This window comes from Catharus ustulatus, chromosome 6 (genome assembly GCF_009819885.2).
Source record: "Catharus ustulatus isolate bCatUst1 chromosome 6, bCatUst1.pri.v2, whole genome shotgun sequence".
Taxonomy (NCBI): domain Eukaryota; kingdom Metazoa; phylum Chordata; class Aves; order Passeriformes; family Turdidae; genus Catharus; species Catharus ustulatus.
The window spans coordinates 40657593-40680145 of NC_046226.1; the positions used below are offsets into that span (position 1 = coordinate 40657593).

At 33.6% G+C, this 22553-nt stretch overlaps 1 protein-coding gene across 4 annotated transcripts in view; it reads left to right on the forward strand.

Moving 5' to 3' along the window:
- The window catches only part of FUT8 (fucosyltransferase 8), a 100365-nt gene that overhangs the window by 31297 nt on the left and 46515 nt on the right, over positions 1-22553 (forward strand). For 3 of the 4 annotated variants that reach the window (XM_033062236.2, XM_033062239.2, XM_033062238.2), the window contains 3 exons: positions 10837-10931; positions 18585-18714; positions 20066-20487. In XM_033062236.2, the coding sequence (XP_032918127.1) occupies positions 20285-20487 (203 nt within the window). In that variant the 5' untranslated portion in view covers positions 10837-10931; positions 18585-18714; positions 20066-20284. The remainder of the gene's footprint in view (positions 1-10836; positions 10932-18584; positions 18715-20065; positions 20488-22553) is intronic. The other variant, XM_033062237.2, reaches the window with a different exon arrangement.

Below are 22553 nucleotides of genomic sequence, written 5' to 3' on the forward strand. Positions count from 1 at the left end.
CACTTCTGTGCTGGGTTCAATCCTTTTTATTGTGTATGTAGAACTGACTTCCTCGTGTAACTTTTGCGCATGTTGGTTTCAATACCAGTGAAGGTGCTGTGTTTAATAGAACCTTATTTTACAAGAATTCCAAAGATGGTCTTTGAGTTAGATCTCTGAGTTTCACTCCTGTTAAACACAACTATGAAAAAAATTACTTGATATGTGTTCAAGTGTGGTATGTTGAAGAAGAGCCAATGCAGAGATGACCTGATCAATAAACTATAATTAAATTGCCTGGTTTTGGCAAGGCTTTTCAACAATCACATTTAGAAAAATGGAATTTTGAGGGGAAAAGAGAAACAAGTGTTTTGTTTTTTTTTGTGAATTTGTAACCCCATAATAGAATAGAAAAAAAATGAAAGTATATGATTATTTTTCATAGTGGTAACAGTGTAATGCAGGGTTGCGTCTTATCGTGCTCAAGGGCCTGTGCTGGGTCGTGTGTACTTCATCAGAAGAATAAATTGTCTAGAAAATTGAGTCTCTTGAGCTTTTCTGGATAGAAACTATACATAAAACTTCAGCATTATGTTTACAGCCAAATAATCTTGGCAAAATGTTTTAATTTTAATTTTTTTTTTGGTGTGTGTGCTTCTTTAATATAGCTAGGGAATGAAGGAAGTTAGAAGTGAGCACATATTGCTATTTGGGAAGAGGTCTTCCTGTGGTCAGGTAATGAATAAAAAATTCAGAATGGTACTACATGAACCTGTGCATGTAGCATTCCGTGAAGGTATGACTATGTGATATGTGTTACTCAGTACAGTATGTGTAGCAGTGGATCCATTTAAAGCAAATCAAGGTCATGTTTTTTTTTTAAATACCAGTGTTGAATTTTTTATCACCTAATTCTATCTTAGACTTTCATCTACCATCATTGCTGTAAAAAACAAGATATACTACTAGTATATTTAAAATACGTATTCCATTGCATGAGTGTTTTTAAAAAGCTTAACTTCTTGTCTATGATTGAAATGAATAAAGATCTCTGAGCTCAACTTTGGATCCAAATTATTTATTTATGTCTGGAACCAACTGGGTAAATCACAGTGAAATAAACACAGTGTATGAAATTTCTCTTCCATCAATTGTTTCATAGAGAGTTTTTCCTAGGGAAGTCTTATGAAATCAATTAAGAAATAATAAGTGATGTTGTATAAAAGTAGGTAGTGGTTCTTTTTATATGTCATTAGGGAACCTTTTTGTAATGTTATATATTTCTGTGAAATAGTGAGTAAATGTTTACAATCATATGCCCATCACTCCATTGTTTTTCAAAAGAAAACAAAAATGTTTTGCTACATGACTGGTATTTGAAAATAAGTTTCTGAAAATTACCTCATTTAGCTAACAAACACATCCTGAGCTAGTATAGTAGTAGGATATTGTGATATTTTTAATAAGTGTCTATTTCCTCTTGACTGTCTTTCCCTCAATATTGCTGTCTTTAATACTGATTTGAAATGTATTTAGTAAGTAGATAGCAAAATTCATCTTGCTGTCATATTCTGGTAGCTTTCTTTTTTTGTTGTTGTTGTTGGCTTCACTTATTTAAGAAAGCTTACATCAGTTTTAACCTCCTGATATAAGGAAACTGATGTCCATCACCACTATGATTTGGAATAGTGATGGTTCTATTATGAAATAGAATGTCTTGCCACCTGGCCTGTAAATACTTTAAATTGCTAAAGAATTATTCTAACCATAACAAAAAACTTATCATTCACTTGTGTTGAACAAACATTTTGATAGTGAGAGGCAAGATAGCAATGACAGCACTAATAAGGGGTGCTGATCTAGGTGGAAATAAAAAGCACAGCATTCTTGTTTAACCTTGGTGTTATAATTTATTGAAGGAATTTATCACTTTGTTTTGTTCTGAACTTAAAAAGGAGAAATGTTATCCTAAAGGTATTGCACAACTTCTGAAAGAAATTCAACGTGAACATTCCTTCTGCCATACAAGCTATTTGACTTTATAAAGGAAAAGGCTAAGATTTTACTCCAAATGAATATATTGTCAGCTTCTAACAGTTTTGAAATTGTTTATGGGGAGTTAGTCAACATCTGAAAAGGTGGCTGAACAGACCATAAAACTGTTTCTCAGAGAAACCAGTTATCATAACATTTTCGATTTTCAGGTGCTGTTATTATTATTATTGCTCAGCATCTCAAAAACTGACACCAATGTGTTCTTGTTAGTATTATATTTCAAGTTGGTGCCTTTATGAAAAATCTGAAAACAGCAAATGTATGTTGTCCAAGATTATTTAGGCTTATGTCAAATTTTAATTAACGGTGAGCAGAGGAGACAGAATTAGAATTGCATCTGAGATACTGTAATGATATTTTGATTCTCGTGTCTTTGCAAACAAGCCAGTGTTTGTAATTTATAGAGGCTGAGAAAAAGAAGACTGTAAAATACAGGTATTTCATGCAGATTTTAAGACTGTAAAATACAGGTATTTCATGCAGATTTTAAATCTGTAAAATGCAGATTGATTTTTGCAGATTTAAAATTTACGATTGTTTACAGATTGTAAAATGCAGTCAGGATTTTGGTGTCTATTTGATTCAGTCTCTATGAAAGCATATGTATATGCAGCTGACAAGAGCTACTGGAGAGCTGGTATATCTGAAAAGTTCAATCAAGCATAAGGAATCTGTTCTGAAGAAAGAATTCCAGCGCTTATGTTGGTAGTATTGTGTAGTGATGGATGGAGTGTAGGGAGAAAATCAGTTACCACTTTATCAATGTTATTTGTCCAATTTTCAGTTCATGTTTCCCCATATACTACACTTCTGGGATATCTGAATAGCAAACATAAAGAGTTTTTAGAATTTAAAACATAGAGTGTTCCCTGAACTTTGAAAACAAGTTTTAATATTATCTAAATGTACCTTTTTTTCCCCTCTGACTGACTTGAAATGTAATGCTTTATGATTATGTATATTTTAAATGAAGCCTCTGGGTTTTGATGTTTTGGCAGTCTAATTCTTTTCTTCTATATAATGTAGTTAGAAAATGGGTCAGGCACTATTGTGCTGAGAATGTAGTGTTGGTATTCCATGGGCTTTTCCCCACCAGTAAGCGTATTTAGTAAATAGTTAATTTATCTGACATCAGTTGCAGAAATGCATATAAATTTAAAAAGGAAAAATGAATAGTTTTGCTCCAAATTGACGATTGGATATAATTCTGAGAAGATTAGAAATAATGCAGACTAGTTTTCAGAAAAATGAAAATGTGTGAAGACACATGGGCAGTATGGGGTTCTGATTGTTTCTTAGAATTCTCCTGTATTGATTGCAGCTGACACTTTGGATGTGTATGGATGCTCCTGTGAATGCTGGTTGCAGGATCAGGATCTACGTTAGGGGTGCAAAGCAGGAACAGTAAGTCCTTTGAATACAGAAGGACTGAATTATACCAGCAGCAGCACGTGACACCCTGTGAGCACTTTTATTTATTACGCTGTTCTGACAAGTGCAGTCTGCCTGTGTTTTAAGTAGTTAATACTGATTCAGTTTACAGAATGAAATGGTGAGGTTCCTAAATTAAAGCATGAACACAAAGTGTTCACATGCACAGATTTCATGAGGATGTAAAAATCACATACAATTACAAAATTTCTTTGATCTTGTTTACCTAATAGACTTCTTTTTGGAACCTTTAACAGTGTTTATCCTAATAATACTCTGTTAGTTTGTAGAGGAGCATAGTCATTACTGCATTTAAAAAACTTATTATTGTGGTTTTTAAATCAATTTGTTATGAGAAATGTTCTGATTAGAACAGAGTTAAAGACAGAATGTAATAGGTTTGTTTCCTCTAAGCTCCAATACTGATTGTTTGATAAACTACAAGTAAAAAAGTTTTGTGTCGTGTTTTAGTTTACCATCCAAGCATCTTTCATAACATTTCTTTTGTAGAAATGCTTATGTTATCTCATCTTTCTCTGTTTTGACATAACTGGTCACACATTGTGACTTCTTTCTTTCTATAGTTTACCGCTGCTTTTCCTAAAAAGAAGAGTGTGAGAGAAAGTGTTCTTAAAAGTGAAATTTATTTTCTCTATTGTATATTTAATCTGTATTAACATTTACATGGTAAGGCTTAGTTTTGAAAAAGTTTTCCCTAAATTCTCCAGCATTATGGGTTTGTTGTATATCTGCAGAATTCAACTCTTGCTGCCTACTTCCAAATGCATACACATGCACTATACCATTTCAGCTAACTCCCAAATAATTGCTTCTGAAATTCTTGCAGTAAAAATACTCTCCCTAACTCTGGTGCTTCATAAGTTCAAGTTTATTATATTAGGTATCTTGAGGACTCTTAAGAACAGCATCAAAGCTCTATAAGAATGTGCTGAGTTCCATGGCACTGTTTATTTACTGTATTTTGTTACAATTTTCTTCACTTTTCTTCCTTCACTTACTGAATAGATTTTCAGCAATGACCATGACTACATAAGATCCAGTCAGAAAAAGTCAGTTTTAAAATTATTGTGATCTGAACTTTTGTCTGAAATGGCTCGCTGTCCTGCTCAAATGTCAGTAGCAGTTGTCTGTAGAAGTGGAAGCAAGCAGCCATGAGCCTTCTAGCTAACTTTCTGAGCTTCCAGGACTTGGGTTGTTCTAAGACAGATGCAGTATAGCATCCATGGATGGATTTTTGTAGAAAGAATATCTAAGTCTGTTTTCTTTAACATATCGAATTCTTTAGACTCAAACATTTAATTACAGTGAATTTCACAATCTAGTAGTACCTTCTGAGAATCCTAATATTCTACATCAACCAAGTCTCCCTAATTCCATGCTAATTGAGTTTATAAAACTTCGTCACCTTCTGAGGCATGACATCCCTCACAAAAACAATATTTTTTATTTCCCAGTATCTGCTGTTAATTGATGTTCCTGTTGTTTCTGATGAGTATTGTAGTTTCCTAGCTGCAAAAATTCTTCTGTCATCTTCTTTGTGAATAAAGATTTCAATATAGGCATCAATTTAAGTTCCTTCTAGTAACTACTAATGCATTTATTCAATTTAACTTTCCTGCTGTGGTCTTGTATTTAATGATCTGTAATAATCAGTTCAAACATAATTTGCACTATGGAATCTATGTCAAGCCTCAATTTCATTGTGCTTTAAAAATATTTGATATAGCTTTTATGCATGTAAGAATTGGCTTCTCAAAACTTCTGTAGGCTGTCAATTTAGTATATTCCAATTAAGCTTCGTCACTCTGTTTGGTTTACTTTAAAAAATGTGTTCGATGTACTTCGGTGTAGACACGGCACTTTGGGACATGGTTTGGTGGTGGACTTGGCAATGCTGGATTAATGGTTGGACTGCATCATCTGAGAGATCTTTTCGAACCCAAAAATTTTTATGATTGTATGAGTCTACTTGTTTGTCTAGAATATTTTGATTTTAGCAAAACCAACTTCAAAATCCGGTGTTTCACTTCTGAAGTTCCTCACCTACCTCAACGCAGATAACTGTGTATATAGTGCAGCATGTTGGGGTAGCCCCTGCCCTCTAATCTTCTGCTGCCATTTGTTACAATCTTCATTTGCAGATTTTGAGTTGAGTGGCAGACTAATTTTCTTGTTTCATTGTTGCTTTTTGATTTTTTGAGTAACTTAAAGGCTAGAGATGTAGATCCTTTATGCCCCCTCTTCCTTGTGGAACAACTCTAATGCCATCCAAACTCTCCTTTAAATTGTTAGGAGATTCTGTTCTGAGACTCAATTTGCTAAAGCAGAGTTGCTTGCTTTAAAAAGAATACAAAGATTTATAAACCAAAAGCCAAGCGTCTGTGTTTGGGCTTTAGCCAGACTCTTGAGTAAAAAAAGAGTTTGAAGTGTGTGTGACTGTGGCAGGAGGTAGCTCAGAACCATGGAGAGCTCTTTTGAATTCCAGTATGGGGAATAATGGGCATCCTTGATTTTTTTTTTCTTGTTGTTGTTGCTAAAATTAGCTTGAGCTATTCAGAAATGAAGGAAGCTGAAGGGCTAGAAAAAGCCTACACTGAAAGTAGGTATAGAACATAATACCTGTTGTAAAAGAGTAGGTGGAAAAAGCCTAACTTGCAAGTTAAAGAATTGTGAGATAATAGTGGAGAACAGCTAAGCATAGGAGCCACTGGCTGCAATAGTCACGTGCTTATTATAATGTTTTCACCACAAAGGAAAATACTGCTTTTCTCACAAATAATGAGTTTATACACGATTATTCTGTGAAGTAAATGGCTGTGTGGCTATGTAGGTGAGCTTAGGAAACAGTAAGAATAACATGATTTTAAGTTTTTCCTGCAAGTGCTTAACTTCCAAATTGATTCAAATGGAGATTTAAAATCCTTCATTTTGTTACTTATAACCAGTATGAAATACTTGAATGGGATTTCACTAGAATTACCTTTGAGAATATATGCAAATTTCACTTGTAAGTCTTTTGTTACTCTAAAGTATTCATATTGCTTTAATAATTACAGACTTTATATGGAAAATGAATTTAAAATCTTATTTTTAGAATGATTAGCTTATAAAATAAAGTATTCCTTGGTAAAAAACATCAAGCTTGCTTTAGTTGCTGTAGAAAAAGTTGTGTATATCTGGGCACACAGACACAAAAAATCCCATCTTACATATAAAAGAAAATAGCTCACTTGTTAAAGCTGATAGTTACTAACACTCGCCATGGTTTGACAGCAAATTTATGCATTAGTGATAGTTGTTAAAAATGGGAATTCTGATTAACAGTGTAAATTTAGTGTTAAGTTTAAAAGGACATAAAAGGAACTAAGCAAGAAGCTAATACTTTCAAAGGTGTTTTAAAGTCAGTAAGTTTTAAACTCACCTGTCATTTTTCCTTAATAATGTGTCATACCAATTTTGAGAAGAAAAGGCATTGGCAGCAGTATGTGAAGTTTTGACTTGCAACTTCACAGCTCTGTTTTATTCATAGCCTTACTATTGTAAAAAGTGCTTTGAGTTTTCATTTCCTTCACTTTTAAATAAATGAAGAGGTCTTAGATCAGTGGTACACTTGAACCATGGTGATGGTGAGGATCACATGCAGAAAGCAATCAGCTTTGGTGACATGGAGCTCTACAAAAGCTGTAGGCCAGTGCAAATTAGACAGCATGAACCTATATGCTAATGCAAGTAAATAGCTTCCCATGCTTGAGTTAGCTCAGTAGGTACCTTTCTTTGGTGCTTTTTATGTGTGTTAAGTTCTGTATCCCAAGTAAAACAAAACTGGCAAGAGAGATTTTTACAGGCTAGGATTTGCATATTTTGGCACAGTGGAAATAAAATTAAGGCGGATACTTTCTTATCATATGGCAATATTACTGTTTGCAATCCCCAGTAAAATTTGTCTGATGATAAAATTAATGCATAAAACATGGTTCAATTTGAACTAGAAAATGGTGATACAAAGCAAGTCAGATTATTTAGTTAATGATCCCATTTGTCATTCATTCCCTTATGTGACCCAACCAAAATTGTATTCTGGCATTTCTGTTGAATCACTCAGAATCCAAGCCTGCCATAAGTAAGAAGAAAGTATTTTAACTCAGTTTTGTGACTCTTACTATTTTTTCTCCCCCAGCATCTGAATACCGTATAGCCTTCACTATGCTCTCCTGGTTGCAAATATCACTTCAGTTTTCTTATGGCTGCCAAGTGTCATGCATTTTTGCATAACTATTACAAACTCAGCAGCTCTCTCATCTGCCTGTTTTTCATCTTGATTTCTAAACATCCAGCTGAGTTGTGAACAGAATGATGTTAAGTTTCCTGGTTATTAGATTTTTGCATGTTGCTTTGATGCCAGCCAAAAGAGAAAAGATCTTACCTCTGATCTTGCTTCTGATGTTTGCAGCCATTAAGGAATGACACAGGGAAGCAAGTGGAAAAGCAAAGAAAGTTTAGTTGAGCGCTTCAGCAGAAACAAGAGTAAAAAGGTCTAATATTACCTTAAGGTTGTCCATTGGTTTTTTTCCTCCTCTATTCCTTTCCCAAGGTATCCAGATTATTCTACTGATAGGGAGCTGCATTTTCCCCAAGAAGAGGCAGCTGTAGTTTGGTTACAGATGAGCACTGAAACAGGAGGCAAATGTTCTGTTAAGTTCTGTTAAGAAAGGGATGCACCATTTCTGTTTGTTAACTCTCAAATGACTAACAGGGCAGAAAGCCGTATTCTGTTCAGCTTCTTGATTCAACTGCTGTATATTTTTGAGGGTGTTTTTGGTTCAATTAAACAGGAATGAGCAATTGGGAAACTGTTACTTAATGAAATCATCTGTTTTCAGTGGCTGTTTCCTTTATCTATTTTGCAGTTACATGTTTAGGAGCTATTTTCTCCTACCTCAGAGCCAAATTTATCCAGATGGAATTCCTAATCCCCAGATTTTGTTATATATTTATTTGTGAGTGTAAGAAACACAGTGTCACAAATTCTTTCTTTTGATAACACATAAGTTATGTCCTTCTAACTTCCATAGTCTGTTCTTTTATTTCATTACTTCCAAAATATTATCTTATTTTTTCTTTTGGAATGAAGCTTCTTCAAGGATTATCAGTAGATTATTGATTTACTACTGTGGAGGAAGATCATGCTTGATGTTAGAGATTTGAATTTTTGTTGTTCATCAACTGTGGTTATATTAGAATAGGGTTGTATGGAGTCAATACAGTAAGTAAACAAGAAAAAATAAGCCTTTACTATCATGTGATTGTCCTGTTCATTTTCTGAGGTAATTTTCATCCTACAAAGACATTTCATTAGTTCAGATTAAATGAAGGTAACTTCTCACTTCACTGTGTTTCTGGTTAATGTATTATCTTAGTAGTTAAAAAGGACTGTAAAAGTAAAGACTGCTTTATCCATTGCTAATTAAAATGATATATAATTTCCTTGGAGGACTGCATTGTTTCTGCAGTTGACTCTTTTATCTTTCTAAAAGAAGTATCACCAATAAGTTTTTGTCTTTCTGACAGAAAATCTGGTATATATTTGACAAATATGAAGCTCTTTTTTTTTCAAGGTACAATGCCCTCAAAATAGCACCAATTTAAAAAAAGGGAGAAATTAATGTATCTTTTTTAAAGCTTTCAAATGTAATGTATTACAAGAATTATGAGCACATAGTTATTACTGTATCTAACATGAAGGAGTGCTTTTTATTTCAAAACTTTGTTACTGTTGATGTACTGTTGATTCTTTTGTCTAATTTGGAAGAGTACATAATTACTTCTGATTAGATTATTAACTCCTGATGAACTCTTTCAAGATTAATGTTCTATGTATAGCTTTAGCTTAAAAGTCCCCAAGTGCTATGGACATGGACTTCTTTGAGCCATTGCTGTTGTTATAACTGAACCTTTAGGCGTTCATATAGCATCATTTTGAGGAGCATTTGGTTTCTGAGACTAAAGGTACCTTAACTGGTGTTTTGATTGTTTGTTTTTTATCTCTGACCAGAAGCTGTGTAGTTGAAGTAGGACTAGTACTTCACTCCATTGTGTGTTTTGTTATTGTGTGTGTGCTTTGGGTTTTTTTTCTTTTAATGGAAATTTAGTAACTACAGGGTCATAGGACCCTGGGTTGGCCATAAATTTTATGTGGTTCACCTTAGACATTCTCCGTGTAATCAGCTCCTCAAGGGAAACCAAATTTTTTTTAATTGAAAAAGTGCCAAGTTCTATTAGAATAACAGTTAGGATGATTAACACTAAGTATTGCAAACTCAGTGAATAGGGAAGAAAGAAGTAAAAGGAAAACGTTTTTACAAGTTTTCTCTGCTCACATCATCACTCTGGGTGCACTGTTGCTTCTGCCTGCTCACAGTGAATTCAGTGCCTTTAAGCCTTGAACTGCATGAAGACAGCTTATGTTTCTTTGGAAGACACCAGAAATTTTCTTGAAATTTTGGAAGTTGTATTCTTTTGCTATGGAATACTTTTAAAGAGCTGTTCAACTTGCTTGTATTTTGTTTTCTCCAAATCTCCATATCTGTGATTTCTCTAGTGATTATTCTAGTGACTTTTATAATTTTGATGGAAAGAAAATTCTTTCCAAGGTTTTCTTGACATATTCACAATTATTATAAATTATAAAAATACATACATGATAAAAATATAAAAGAATATATGAATACTCTTCTATTAATTTTACTAAATTTAAGGTTAAATATTCTATCTTGGATTTTATTTTTATTTTTTTTTTTCCATTTCAAAGTTTTGCCTGGTATTTTGAACAGGGAGTAATGCTTCGAGATGGGGAAACAATTATTTGACAAAACTGCTAAATAGCTGAACTGCTTTAATTGATTATGCAGATTTATATCTTTCATTCAACATGTATAACATCTTTCAACTGCAAATTTGATGGTATCTGTAAATATTAATGAATCAACTTCAAACATAATTTTGAAGTTGGCAAATATTAACAAGGGAAATTGGGGCCTGGTGAGACTGACTTGTAAAATTTACTCATTAAATCAATACAGAGCCTAAAATATTCTTTGATTTAATTCTTTAGTTGCTAGATCATATTGTATCTAATCTAGTTATAATGAAAGACGGTGGTTAAAAATATTCTGATTGAGTGATTGATCTTTGTGGATAATCCACTATTAGCTAAGTAACAAGTAGAAAATGTGTTGTTTTAAAAGAAAACATTAGATTCTTTCTCACTGTTGTGATAAAGAGTAAATCAAAAGGAAACTGTTCTTACAGAATTTGAAATTAAAGGGACTTTCTTTTTTTTCTTTCAAACAGTCACAAATTTCACTGACTGCTGGCATAGTGGGATTACATGTTAACCTCCAACCTCCATGATGCAGTTGTGTTTACTTCCTGCTGTCACAGAGAGGGTAAGCCATTCTTTGGATGTGTTACAAAGTTAGGATTTTTTAAAATGTACTGCTGTTTATGTGACCACCAAAATACATTGTACGTTTGCATGTTAAGCCTTTTAGAATAATATTTTTTGCACACCAAAAGCTGTAAAAGTTCTTTTATTTCATGGAATCACATCATAGCTGGCTTTTGGAAAGTTTCTTTGGGGGTCATCTAGTCCAACACTAGTGATCAAAGTAGGGTTGATTGGAGTGCATTTCTTGCTTGGGTCTTTGTCCAGCCTTCGGGGTGGAGACTCCACTGACAGTTTTTGCTGCAGTTACACCAGTGTGACTGTGTGATGTACTAAATACAAGGGATTTAATCCAGTGTAACATGATGTATAAAATAAGCTATCATGGGAACTTTTAATAATGAACTGGCTTTTTGATAATGAAAAATAAATAACTAGTAATTGTCCTGCAGTTTTATTTTTCTAGATGTTTTGAATCAATGTTTTCTGCTTCCTACTTTTTCAAAAATTTTGCATGAAACATTTGCATCTATTATAACCACTCTTTTTTTTTTTTTTTTTTTTTGGGGAATAATTTAGTTAACATCTGATTGATTGATATGAAACTTCCTAAGTATGTGGGTTTTGGTTTTGTGGTTTTTTTGTTTTCATTGGTTAGGCTTAATTTTTGTTTTGCTTTTGTTTTTTTTCTTAATGGTGGATATTTAGACTTGCAGAGGATAAAAATCCAGAAATTACCTGGGTAATTTGTACCATTTTGAACAACAAGGAGATCATGTAAAGGAATATAATAAAATAGAAAGCAATAGTTGAAATTCTTCTGGGTTGAAAGAACTAAGACCTTGTTCATCCTTCAAAGATTATTATTCTTGATAACAGCTCAGGTATTTGTGGTAGTTAGGGATCGCTGATGGAGGAGGAGGCTTATAGGAAATAATTGCATACATTCCTTAAGTACTTTCCTACATGATTGCACTTAGACTTATGGGGGAAATTGCACTTATTATTCTCTCAGCTTCAGTTTTTCTGCTACACACCACTTTAAGGGCTTGAAAAAAGCAGTAGCCACCTTGGTTTGGTGATTTCTGTTGTGTTTTCACTGATTATCAGTCATTTTGGGGAATTTATTGATGCTACTTTGGTTACAAATGCAGCAACTCGAGCTGTTGATCATCTCTCCATTTGTATTCTACCTGTGCTCATCCTGTTGATTTATTTTGGTTGCATTGGTAAATATTGACTTCCTAAAACAAAAATAAATTTGGCACAAGATTACTAATTGGTCATTTGGTCTATTTATTCCTCTTCCTTCCATTCTGAAGGTCTTTTAATTTCAAATTTTTGTGAAGTTGTTTACAGGTATAAAATGCTATTCAGTTAAATTGAAAATACTTTCTGTGCTGCTCACCTGAGCATTTTACATGAAATACACGCTGTAAGATCCGAAATAATACCAGAATCTTCCCCTACATTGCCCTGCTTTGAATGTTTTGTTTGTATTTGCTTGTATCAATATGTATTCTGCCAAAGCTTCCAAATGAATCTTCAGATGACTCTACTCAAGCTGATCTTGCTTTTAGACTCGAGGTTTTAATTCCTCAATTAAATTTAGTGCTTTACCTTCTTCATAATCTCTGTAAGTCTGAAAAATCATCAAGCTTCTACATTCAGTGACAGAACCTCTTCAGTGAAATTTCAGGAAGGATAAATCACATTGTGTCTTTCTCCAAAGCTGGTTGGTTAAGATTTTGTTTTCTAACCAAATATGTGAACCTGTAGCTTTCACACAGTTAAGGAAGTCCCTCAGTATCATCTCTTCCTTCTCAAATGTTTAATTTGAGAATAATCTGCAGATTGTATCAGATGCATAGGCTGTATTTACTCATGTCCGTTATACTCATGATAAGGGACTATACGAAGAGAATATCACCCAAATTGCTCAGAGCAATTTGTTCACTTATAAAATTAGACTTCTACAGAAAGAAACAGTAGTAAAGGAGGAGTTGTGGATGTACAAGTAAATAGTGAGCAAGTCTAATGATTATGCCTACTTATGGCCTCTGATACACGTGAACAGAAGTTAAGCAAAAAAAAGTAAATTTCTACAAAAATTAAGTATATATATGGAATACTACAAATTTTATGTCCTTGCTCCAAAAAAAGCAAAAGTGGATAGTTTTTATGGGGAGAAAAAATATAACTAAAACAGTGAACTTGAATAGGAAACTAAATGAACTTCATTTTGGATACTTTTAGAACACAAACATTAATACGTGCTCTGTGAATGGGTTTCTGTTCTCTGGTTGAAGAAAACAATAGATATCATTTGTATGTTAATAAAGGTAATTAAAAAGTTATAGATGAATGAAATGCTTTCCAAATTGTTTCCAGTCACGATTCTAAAAATGTTTGCAACTAAATGGGAAGAGGTCTCTTGGGATTGATGTATGTGGATGGTAGAATTAGAAATAGTTACCAGTCCTGACGTGATCAGGGTAGTGTGGGGACAAATTTCAAAGAAATTGGGACAAATTTCAAAGAAATGACGGTTAAGTAGAGGTAGATAAAAAAGGGAAAATAGATAAATTTCAACCACAACGTATATTTGTCATCAAAGATTTGTTGATCTGTATTTTTCTGGATTTACTTACTAACTGTTGCAAGGAGGTCAATTTTCCACTGAAAAACAGTTGGGGAAATAATATGTATGTATCCCTTTTAGCTTTCTTGGCGCACAGAAAGTTCTATATTGAGTGAGAGAAATTGTGGATGAAAAATAGAATCGTTTGTTGGAAAAGAAGTAGCTGAAGGGATGAAGTGACAGGGACTTGTGCTGCAAGGAAGAATATCAGCCTGGAGGAGAGACCCTATTAGTGCAGTGGATTACATGTGTTATTCTTCTTGGCTGTTTTCAGTAGTGACAATGTCACAAAAATATTATAGTTTATAATGAAATATAGGTCATAAAATAGAGAAGGGTAATTGTGGGGTCAGAAAAATGTACAGGAGTTTTTTTACTTGGGATACTGGAGTGGTAGAATGGGATAAAGTGTAATAATAAAGTTAAAACGATGAAAAATAGGAATTTCTGGATATATGATAGGAGCTTATAAATTTGAAGAGAGAGAGATGCAAAAAGGTTTGAATGTATTATGTCCTTGTAAAATGGTTGCTGACTGCCAGAGCAATGTGACCATGAAAAAGAGAAATCCTGTTTTGGGATACATCACTATAGACAGGTCCAAGAGAGAAAAGCAAATATTCTGCATGTAACACAGCAATGCCTTGTGTTACAGCAGAATTCTGGTCCAATTACTGTGCAAGTCTTCATAAAGAATGCATTACATACACCGTGAATAATATTTGTAAGGTTTGCTTATTTTTATCAAACACTACAGAAGGATTTACTTGTTACTTTTGTCCTTTGATCCTTAGTTTTATTTTAATATCCTAAAAGGATTATTTCCTTAGGCTCTAATCCTTTGTCAGAGGCTGTGCCATCACATTATTCTTAAATAGGAACTGGAATCAGAAAGTTGGTTTTAATTTTCATTTTTATGAGAGCACAGCAGGCTAACATTACTTAGAGTAGAATGCTTTACTAAGAAGGTGATTTTTGTTAGTGAAATTCTAAAAATACAAAATCTTAAAAAGACTAATTTAAGTTTATTTTTAAGGGAAACTAACAATGTTGTGAGAATTCAGTCTAAGTTGTATGTCTGGTGTAACATGCTTTTTGAGTTTCACATTTAGTGGTAAGTAATTGTGATTTCTCTTGGAGTGGATTGAATTTCATGTTTCATACATTGTACAATTTTAGGTGATGTACATGCCTTAAATATAGTGCTGTATATGTTAGCTGTAGTGATGTGTGTGTTTTACTTCATGAGTACCTTTTTCCTTTCAAGCTTACATAAGGTACACTTTTTTTTGCGGAATCTAGGCCAGTAGGTGGTTGAGCCAAAAGTAGACTTGCTTAGTTTGCTTTGTATTCAATCTAAAATATCTTGAAACTGTGCGTTGCCAAGAAAAATCATAATGCTATTCTGGGGCCGTAATTCTGTAGGAAGCAAAAACACACGAGGAGAAAATACACGCTGTGTCATTTAATTTACTATTTGAAATAGTACATTAAAAGGAACTTTATTTAAGTCATAGAAGGTGTCCTTCCATTTGAAACTATATAATATTGGGCTATTCAATTTTCTAATTCTGAAGTACCTTTTAAAGTTTTAAAATAGCTTGAAGGTTTTATGGGAGCAAGATGCAGAAAGGCAGTACTTTTTTTTTGGTTTTGATTAATCATTTTTGGTATAGCAAAAAATAGCTTCGATGTGGATGCACATTATTTCTGATTAAGATATTGGTACTACGCTTCAGTCTCTTTTTTCACTTATTTTAATCAAGTCTCTTTAGTTTTTCATTTACTCATCTTCACTTAGTCATTCAGTGCATTCCATTCCATTGAAGCAATGTTTTTTAACCAAATTTTTCCTGTTAATTTGGTGACCAAACATTTTCACGTTCTTGCAATCAACTGTGGTTTACGTGTGTAGTATGCACAATTTGATTTCCCAAGTAAGGCTTGAAGCAGACCCTTATTTTTAGGTAAATATTCTGTCTCCTCTTCATGGGCTCTAAATAAGTTTGTGACATTAACCACATTTTTTGCGCTATGCACTTACAATAAATATATTTTAACTTGAGTTCCTTTCTCACAGTGTTATTTTTCATTCAACTGATCCATTGAACATTATGTATTCTCAATGATTTATGGTAGCCACTACTTACCAGACTTATTTTATTTCATTAGATAATGCTGCACATTTTGCAGTTATTTTTTATAATAGACCTACAAGATTAAATTAAACCTGAAAAATAGCTTACTGTACATGATACTTTCAACTTAGCATTTGCTTTTAATGTTACTTCATTCTTATTCTGCAAAACTTTTTCCTGATACTGGTTTGATGTCTTTAATAGCTGAAGTAACAAATCAGTTTGTAAGGAGTGATAGGAAACTTCTACATTTAAAAACAAAAAGCATTCATTTTAATTAACATCAATGTGCTGTTTATTTCTCATGATGTTGAGAAAATTTTATAGATATCTGCAGTCTCTTCATCTTTTTAGGGATCCAGGGGACCTTTTAAATTTGTGTGTGGAAGGTTTTGCACTGTTAATGTCATACCAACTTGCTTTATTTCATGGCAGCTAAAAGTTGTGTCTTTCCAAGCATACGTTCAGGAATGACTGAAGGTTACCAATTTCACTGTGGCATCTGCAGTCCCACATTGATACTGGAATTAAACTGGCTTGGATTTACTATAGTGGTGTAAGCTACTTCTTGTACTGAGCTTTGCCTTTCCATGCGTGCCTTGCACCTGTGACTGGGATTTCTGTGGTTAGTAGCTGGGCTCTTAGAAATGGAAGATGATTTATCTGGGGGATCAGGTTGAAAAACCCTCTTAACTGTGTGTAGTGATGAAATTTGTTAAGAAAATTAGCTTGAAAGATTGCTCTAGAGCTTCTGGGGAGAATAGAGGAATACATTAATTTTCATTCCGTATATCCAGGGTAAACCTTTTGAAAGAGAGGTTTTTTAAAAGAGTAACAAGAATGCATGCAAGAATGTATTCAACCATTCTCAGGATCCCTTAGAAAGGAAACAAGAACTAATCTAAAATTGAAGGGAAAAAAATTAGTTAATTGCCAATATCCTATGTTTTGATGTGCTTACGCCCTGGCAAATGCAAGGGTATGGGTAAATCTAATCAAATGTAAGACAAGAAATCATGGTAAATCTCAGGGGATAACTAACTACTAAATTAAAATTATTGGCTTTCTCTGGTAAAATGAAAGCAACATAATATTCTTAGATAAAGGACCTTCACTATATAATTATAACATAAATTATAATAACACTAATGACTGCTATTTAGATAATTTTCTGTCTCCTGCTTAATAAAATCTATTTATTGGTACTGCTCTGCCCCACCTTTTAGATTTGGTGGACTCTTATTTAGACATTCAGTGTCAGATGGTGTTAATAACAATGTTATGATCCATGACAGGTTTGAATTGCTGCATTTGTGGGATGCTGCTGTGGTTTTTTTTTTTCCCAACTCAAGGCTCATACTTTCAGTCTTGGCAGTCTTGAACTTAGTTTACAGTATGAAACCTCATAAACAGCTGCAGAAAATTAAAAAAAGTATAAATATTGACATTACATCTTGACTTTCTGTCAGGCAGATAGCTGTGGCATACGTCTGCATGTGGAAATCTTTCAGAAACGTGAGACAAGCTATAAAAATTCAACAGTTTTTAAAATGTGATGATTTTTCCTTTAATTTGATTTATCTAAAGCTTTTGTATGAACTTTGAAATAATGAATCACAGAATGATAGAATGGTTTGGTTGGAAGCCAACTCCCCTGCCATGGGCAAGGATGCCACTCACTAGATCAGGTTGCTCAAAGTCCCATCCAGCCAGGTGTTGAACTCTTCAGAGATGGGGCATTCAGGGATACTGGATGTCTCATCCCTGGAATGTCAAATACTTTGACAAAATGTCAAATACATTGACATTTTGCACTCCCAGAACAGTATAAAATAAAAGAATTAATGTGAAAGCCACATGACAGTACAAAATTGATAGTTAAGTGTTGTTGGAACTCCTGTATAATTAGATACACCACATTTGAGATCCAGGGTTTTTTTTTTTTATTTTTTTCAGAATGTTCTTCCTATTACTTCAGCTGGTTTGGCATCTGTATTTTATATCTAACTTTACTGTGACCTAACTTATGAGAAGAACAATGACATCTTCAGAGATTTATAGAAATTTGATAAAACATGTGAGGACTTTGTTGTGTTTAGCCCAATGCTGAACAGATACTTCATAGAATTACCAATCACAGCTAAAGCCCATTCCTAATAGGCCTCAAAGTCATCTCTACACTGATGAACTGATTTTTATCCCATTTTAAATTTTTTTCCTCATTAAAAATCTTTATGACCTTCAGTTCATTGCTATCAGAATTTTTTACCTCATGTTTCACCTTGTTTTCCAAACACAAATATGCCAAACTGTATGAAGTCTGCCATGGGTGCAGAGAGGTCCCTGCTCACTCTTTCCACTTAAACCCATTGCCTAGTCTTACTGTACATTTCTTCTCTTCCAATGGGGTGGGCATTGAAGGCTGTGTGACGATCTTTCTTCTTCCATTCAGCTTAGGTTTTTTGGAACATTTTGGGGACCTTGTTGAACACCATTTGAAAATCCATATTGACTAAATCAGTTATGTAACCATTAGAACTGGTTCTGTCTTGCCTTTGTGTTTATTTACATCTTCAAAAGAACTTTAATAAATGTATAGGGCACAATTTGTTTTTCTAAAAGTAATGTCAGTACTTTTTAACTTTGATTACTTTCATCCTTATGTCTGCGGATTTATTTCGTTTTATTTTTTCTGCCAGTTTGGCTGACACAAATGCGTTTTTTTCCTGGCCTGTAATTGCAGGGTTCTCTGCTGTAGCCCTTAGAAATAATTCAGTTTACTTTCTTAATTTTCCATTCCTTTGCTACAAAGTTGTTGTAAGAGGCTGCACAGCTCTGTTAATAATTAAACAATTGCTTTCTTTAACTTCTTTAGAAATGTTGGAAGAATACCCTCTGTTCCTGATGACTTGTCTTATCAATTTTGGATTTTTGATTGTCTGATCTAATAACACTGTTGTTTGAGGCAGACCAACGCTGCCTCTGATAAAGAAGATACCTGATTTGTAAGTTTGCTTAAACTCATATTGTATGAAAAACAGTTTGGAAAAAAAAAGTCAATACAATATTTTGCTTTTAAAGTATTCTATAAACAATTGTGTCCCATCTTACTAGTCATAAGTGGATTTTTTTGCCTCTTTCAAACATATACAAACTACCCATCTTCTCAAAATAACTAGAGAAAATTTTCAGCATTTTCAGTGCTGTTGAAAACACTAAGCATTTTCAAGGTTAGAGTTGTTGTATCTAGAAGTGTGTGCTCTGGGCATATTTCCATAACTGGGTGAGTTTGGAAGTTACTGCAATTTGGGAAGAATTTACTCTAGACTTTAAATGAGTTGTAACAGAATAAAATACCTAAATGAAATTAAAAAGAAGTTCAGGTGAAAGAAGGATCAAACAGAAAAGAATAATTTGGGAGAAGGTAGATGTGGATGGTATCTCAGAGGAAATACAGCAGATTTAAAGATTTGACAAATCAAAAAATGGATTTGAAAACTTTGAAAATGGAATCAGAGTGGCATATATGTGCCCTTTAAAATAGGTGGAAATTTTACATTGCTGAGGAAGAGAGGGGAGGAGTACTTTAAGAAGACTCTGGACATGCTGTCAGTTAAAATTTGATCTAGATAGATGATCACATTTTTCCCTAATTGAATGATATTTTGCCAAGTAGAAAATGAGTTGAAGCGATTTTGCATTTTTTAAAATGGCATGGTGTTTTTTTTGTGAGAGAAGGTATTACCTTTTGACCATTTTTTACTTATTTTTATGAGTTTTAATAATAACTTGTCAAAATGGGTTTGATAGTTTTGAAACAGCAGAGAAGTGTTTCTAAAATCATGTCTGATTTTTAAATACTTGCAAATAGCAGACTATATTGTTGAAACGGCAACAACACATTTTTTAGAGTGGCAGTCATGGTAAAAAATAGAGAAGAAAGTTAATAAAAGTGAAAAAAATGAAGATGTATTTGTAATTAAATAAAAGCTATTTGTTGATAGTAAAGGAGAATGTTAAGCTTATCACAGAGTGACTTTTAAGCTATTTTAATGTCTGAAATGACACATGAAATGGTAAATATTTCTCTTACAAAAAGCAGCATTTCTTCTTTTCTTCTAGCTGTTTCAAAGCCAGAAGGATTAATTGCATATTCTGTATCATTCATTTGTGAATTCGGCATAATGTTCTGTGGAAAGTTAAAAGCTTTTTCCTTTGTCTCTGTGACAGAAAGTAATAACATTGTCTATTGTCGTTCTTGAATGTTAATGACAATACATTTAGCTCAATTGCAGTCCACTGTATTTTTACATATCAGAATTATAATTTCAGACTTATTTTTATTTTTTCCCACAGACTATAAATGAAGAATGATGCAATATTAATGTTTTCTATGTACAGCCTTATAAGAATCTTCTTTTAAGGAGTTGCAGTAAGACACATACTGAAGAGAATTTTTCTGTGGTACAATGTGTTGAAGGAGAGGAACTGGAATTGTCCACCTTTGTATAAGCTAAGAAAATGTTTGCTATTTTGTGAGTGGAGGCAGCTCTGGAGTGAATTGAACTTCTGAAAATGCGGCCATGGACTGGTTCCTGGCGTTGGATTATGCTCATCCTCTTTGCTTGGGGAACTTTACTCTTTTATATTGGTGGGCACCTGGTACGAGACAGTGAGCACCCAGATCACTCCAGTCGGGAACTGTCCAAGATCCTTGCCAAACTTGAACGGTTAAAGCAGCAAAATGAAGACTTAAGGCGCATGGCAGAATCTCTCAGGTAGGATCTCCAAGTAATTAAAACTGTTCAGAAAATGTTCGAAATACAAAATACCAGAATTTAAATTGTAAGAGTTGTTTGTGGGAGTTATTGCAAAATTATATTTCACATTTAGAAGTATATACAAGTGTTTTAATCTATGCTATAAGTAGCTGAAAATATATTGCAAAACCTTTAAATAAATAATGTATATTCAGTTGTGGTCTAATGTAATCATTACCTAAGAGCATTTAATGGTGTGGAAGTGTTACTGTCACAGTAACTGAGTTCTGTAGGTGATTCACCCCTCAATGCCAACTTCAAACAAGTGCAATTATTATGACATTCATACAAATTCGAACATCTAGTTCTTTATACTTCTGCATGCAGTAATTGGAAGAGCTCATTTTAAAATTGCTGAAAACATTTGTACAGCTTGTAGAAGATAAATGCTGACTTGCTGAAGATGATCTGCAGTAGATTGCTGCATTATACAAATTCTTTTATCTAAGTTTTCTTCCTTGCCTTGCTGCTAAACTTGTAGAAATACTTGTAAAACAGTAGGATCATCTCGTTTTTTACAATTGCAGTCATTGAAATATAACCAATTCAAATTACACAGTGACTAGAAGAGAGTACATGATTTTAGTGGTGGCAGGGTACTGTTTGCCTCTCAAGAAGGAGGCAGTAGAGACACAAGATGCTAAGTAGAGGCAAAACAGTATTTTAGGCAGTGATGATTTTTCTAAATTCCTTTATATATTTCACTAACATTATCTATCTTCAGATAAATATTACATTTTTGGTGGAGAAGTTTTCAGTAATGGCTTATACTGTTGATAATTTCCCATTATTTATGAAAATAAAAACATCAGTTTATATCTACTCTAAACATGCTACTGTATTTCAACATTCCTTCTCTGTGATTCCATTAATGGTGTCAGGATGCTGGAATTAGATGAAAAACTGTGTTGACTGGACTCTGTTTAGCTTTTTCGTATATTTTTCTGAGATCTTTCTTCAGAGTGTTTGTATATCATAACCACAGGAGAGTCTGAAATTCCAGCATGAGAAAGCCTAAATGACTTTAAATAGCAGTTGAACAGCCACACACGTCCGGGTTCAGTAGTCAGTGCTCTCCAGGAAAGAGCCAGCTTGAGGCTGGAAGATCATCAGATATAACTTTTTTGCTGGAAGCAGTCTGAGATTGGGGAAGTACTGAATTTTGTTTTGTTTTGTTTTTAATATTTCCATTATTTTTACTGTGCCAAATGCATAGTACTGTTTACATAGAAACATCACAGATGGGCTTTGGATATATCCTGGTCTACCTGTGTTTAAGTATTTAAGTATTATATCATAAAGTGGTACAGAATTTCAGTATCCATTTCTTTGTTTGCCAAATAGAATAAGCTGTGTTGAAAATAACTGTTAGCTTTAAAACTGTCCCATTTATAGTTTTGTAGCAGTGTGCTTGTTTAAAATGAGGCATTAACCAGCAGTCCATGGATTGAGTATCTGTGTCCTGTAAGAGATCACTGCTGGTGTGAGCATACATTATAGAAACAAAATACCTCTTAACTTCAGAAATCCAATTAGATGGAAAAGATTACTTTTGCTCCAGCTTGCATCTTAAAGACGAAATTTATTTCAGGCTTTACTGATCAATGACAGAAAGGTTGAACTATTATTTGAATCTGATTTAATTGCTAGAATTTTTTTGTTTTGTACTGAAAACTCTAATTACTGATAGTGGTAGTTAAATCGGAGCAGATACAACATTCTCTGCATCAGTACGGCTCATCAAGGACCTGAAGTAAAAACTTGGTTTTGCTGCCCATTTCCACTAAGATTTTATATCTAGAGTACAAAACAGTGCATGTTTTGTGGTTAAAACATAGAATATATTATGGTATGCAACAGGGCTAAGATAATGCCTGAAATTAGGAATATTCCAAATAAGAACCTGAAGTTACTTCAGGAGATGTTTATACGAGAAATGAGAGTGCCTACCTGTAAAATTGGAACAATAAACAAACATCTCATTAATTATATTAGTTAACTATAGTAGTTAAAATGCTCTGGCA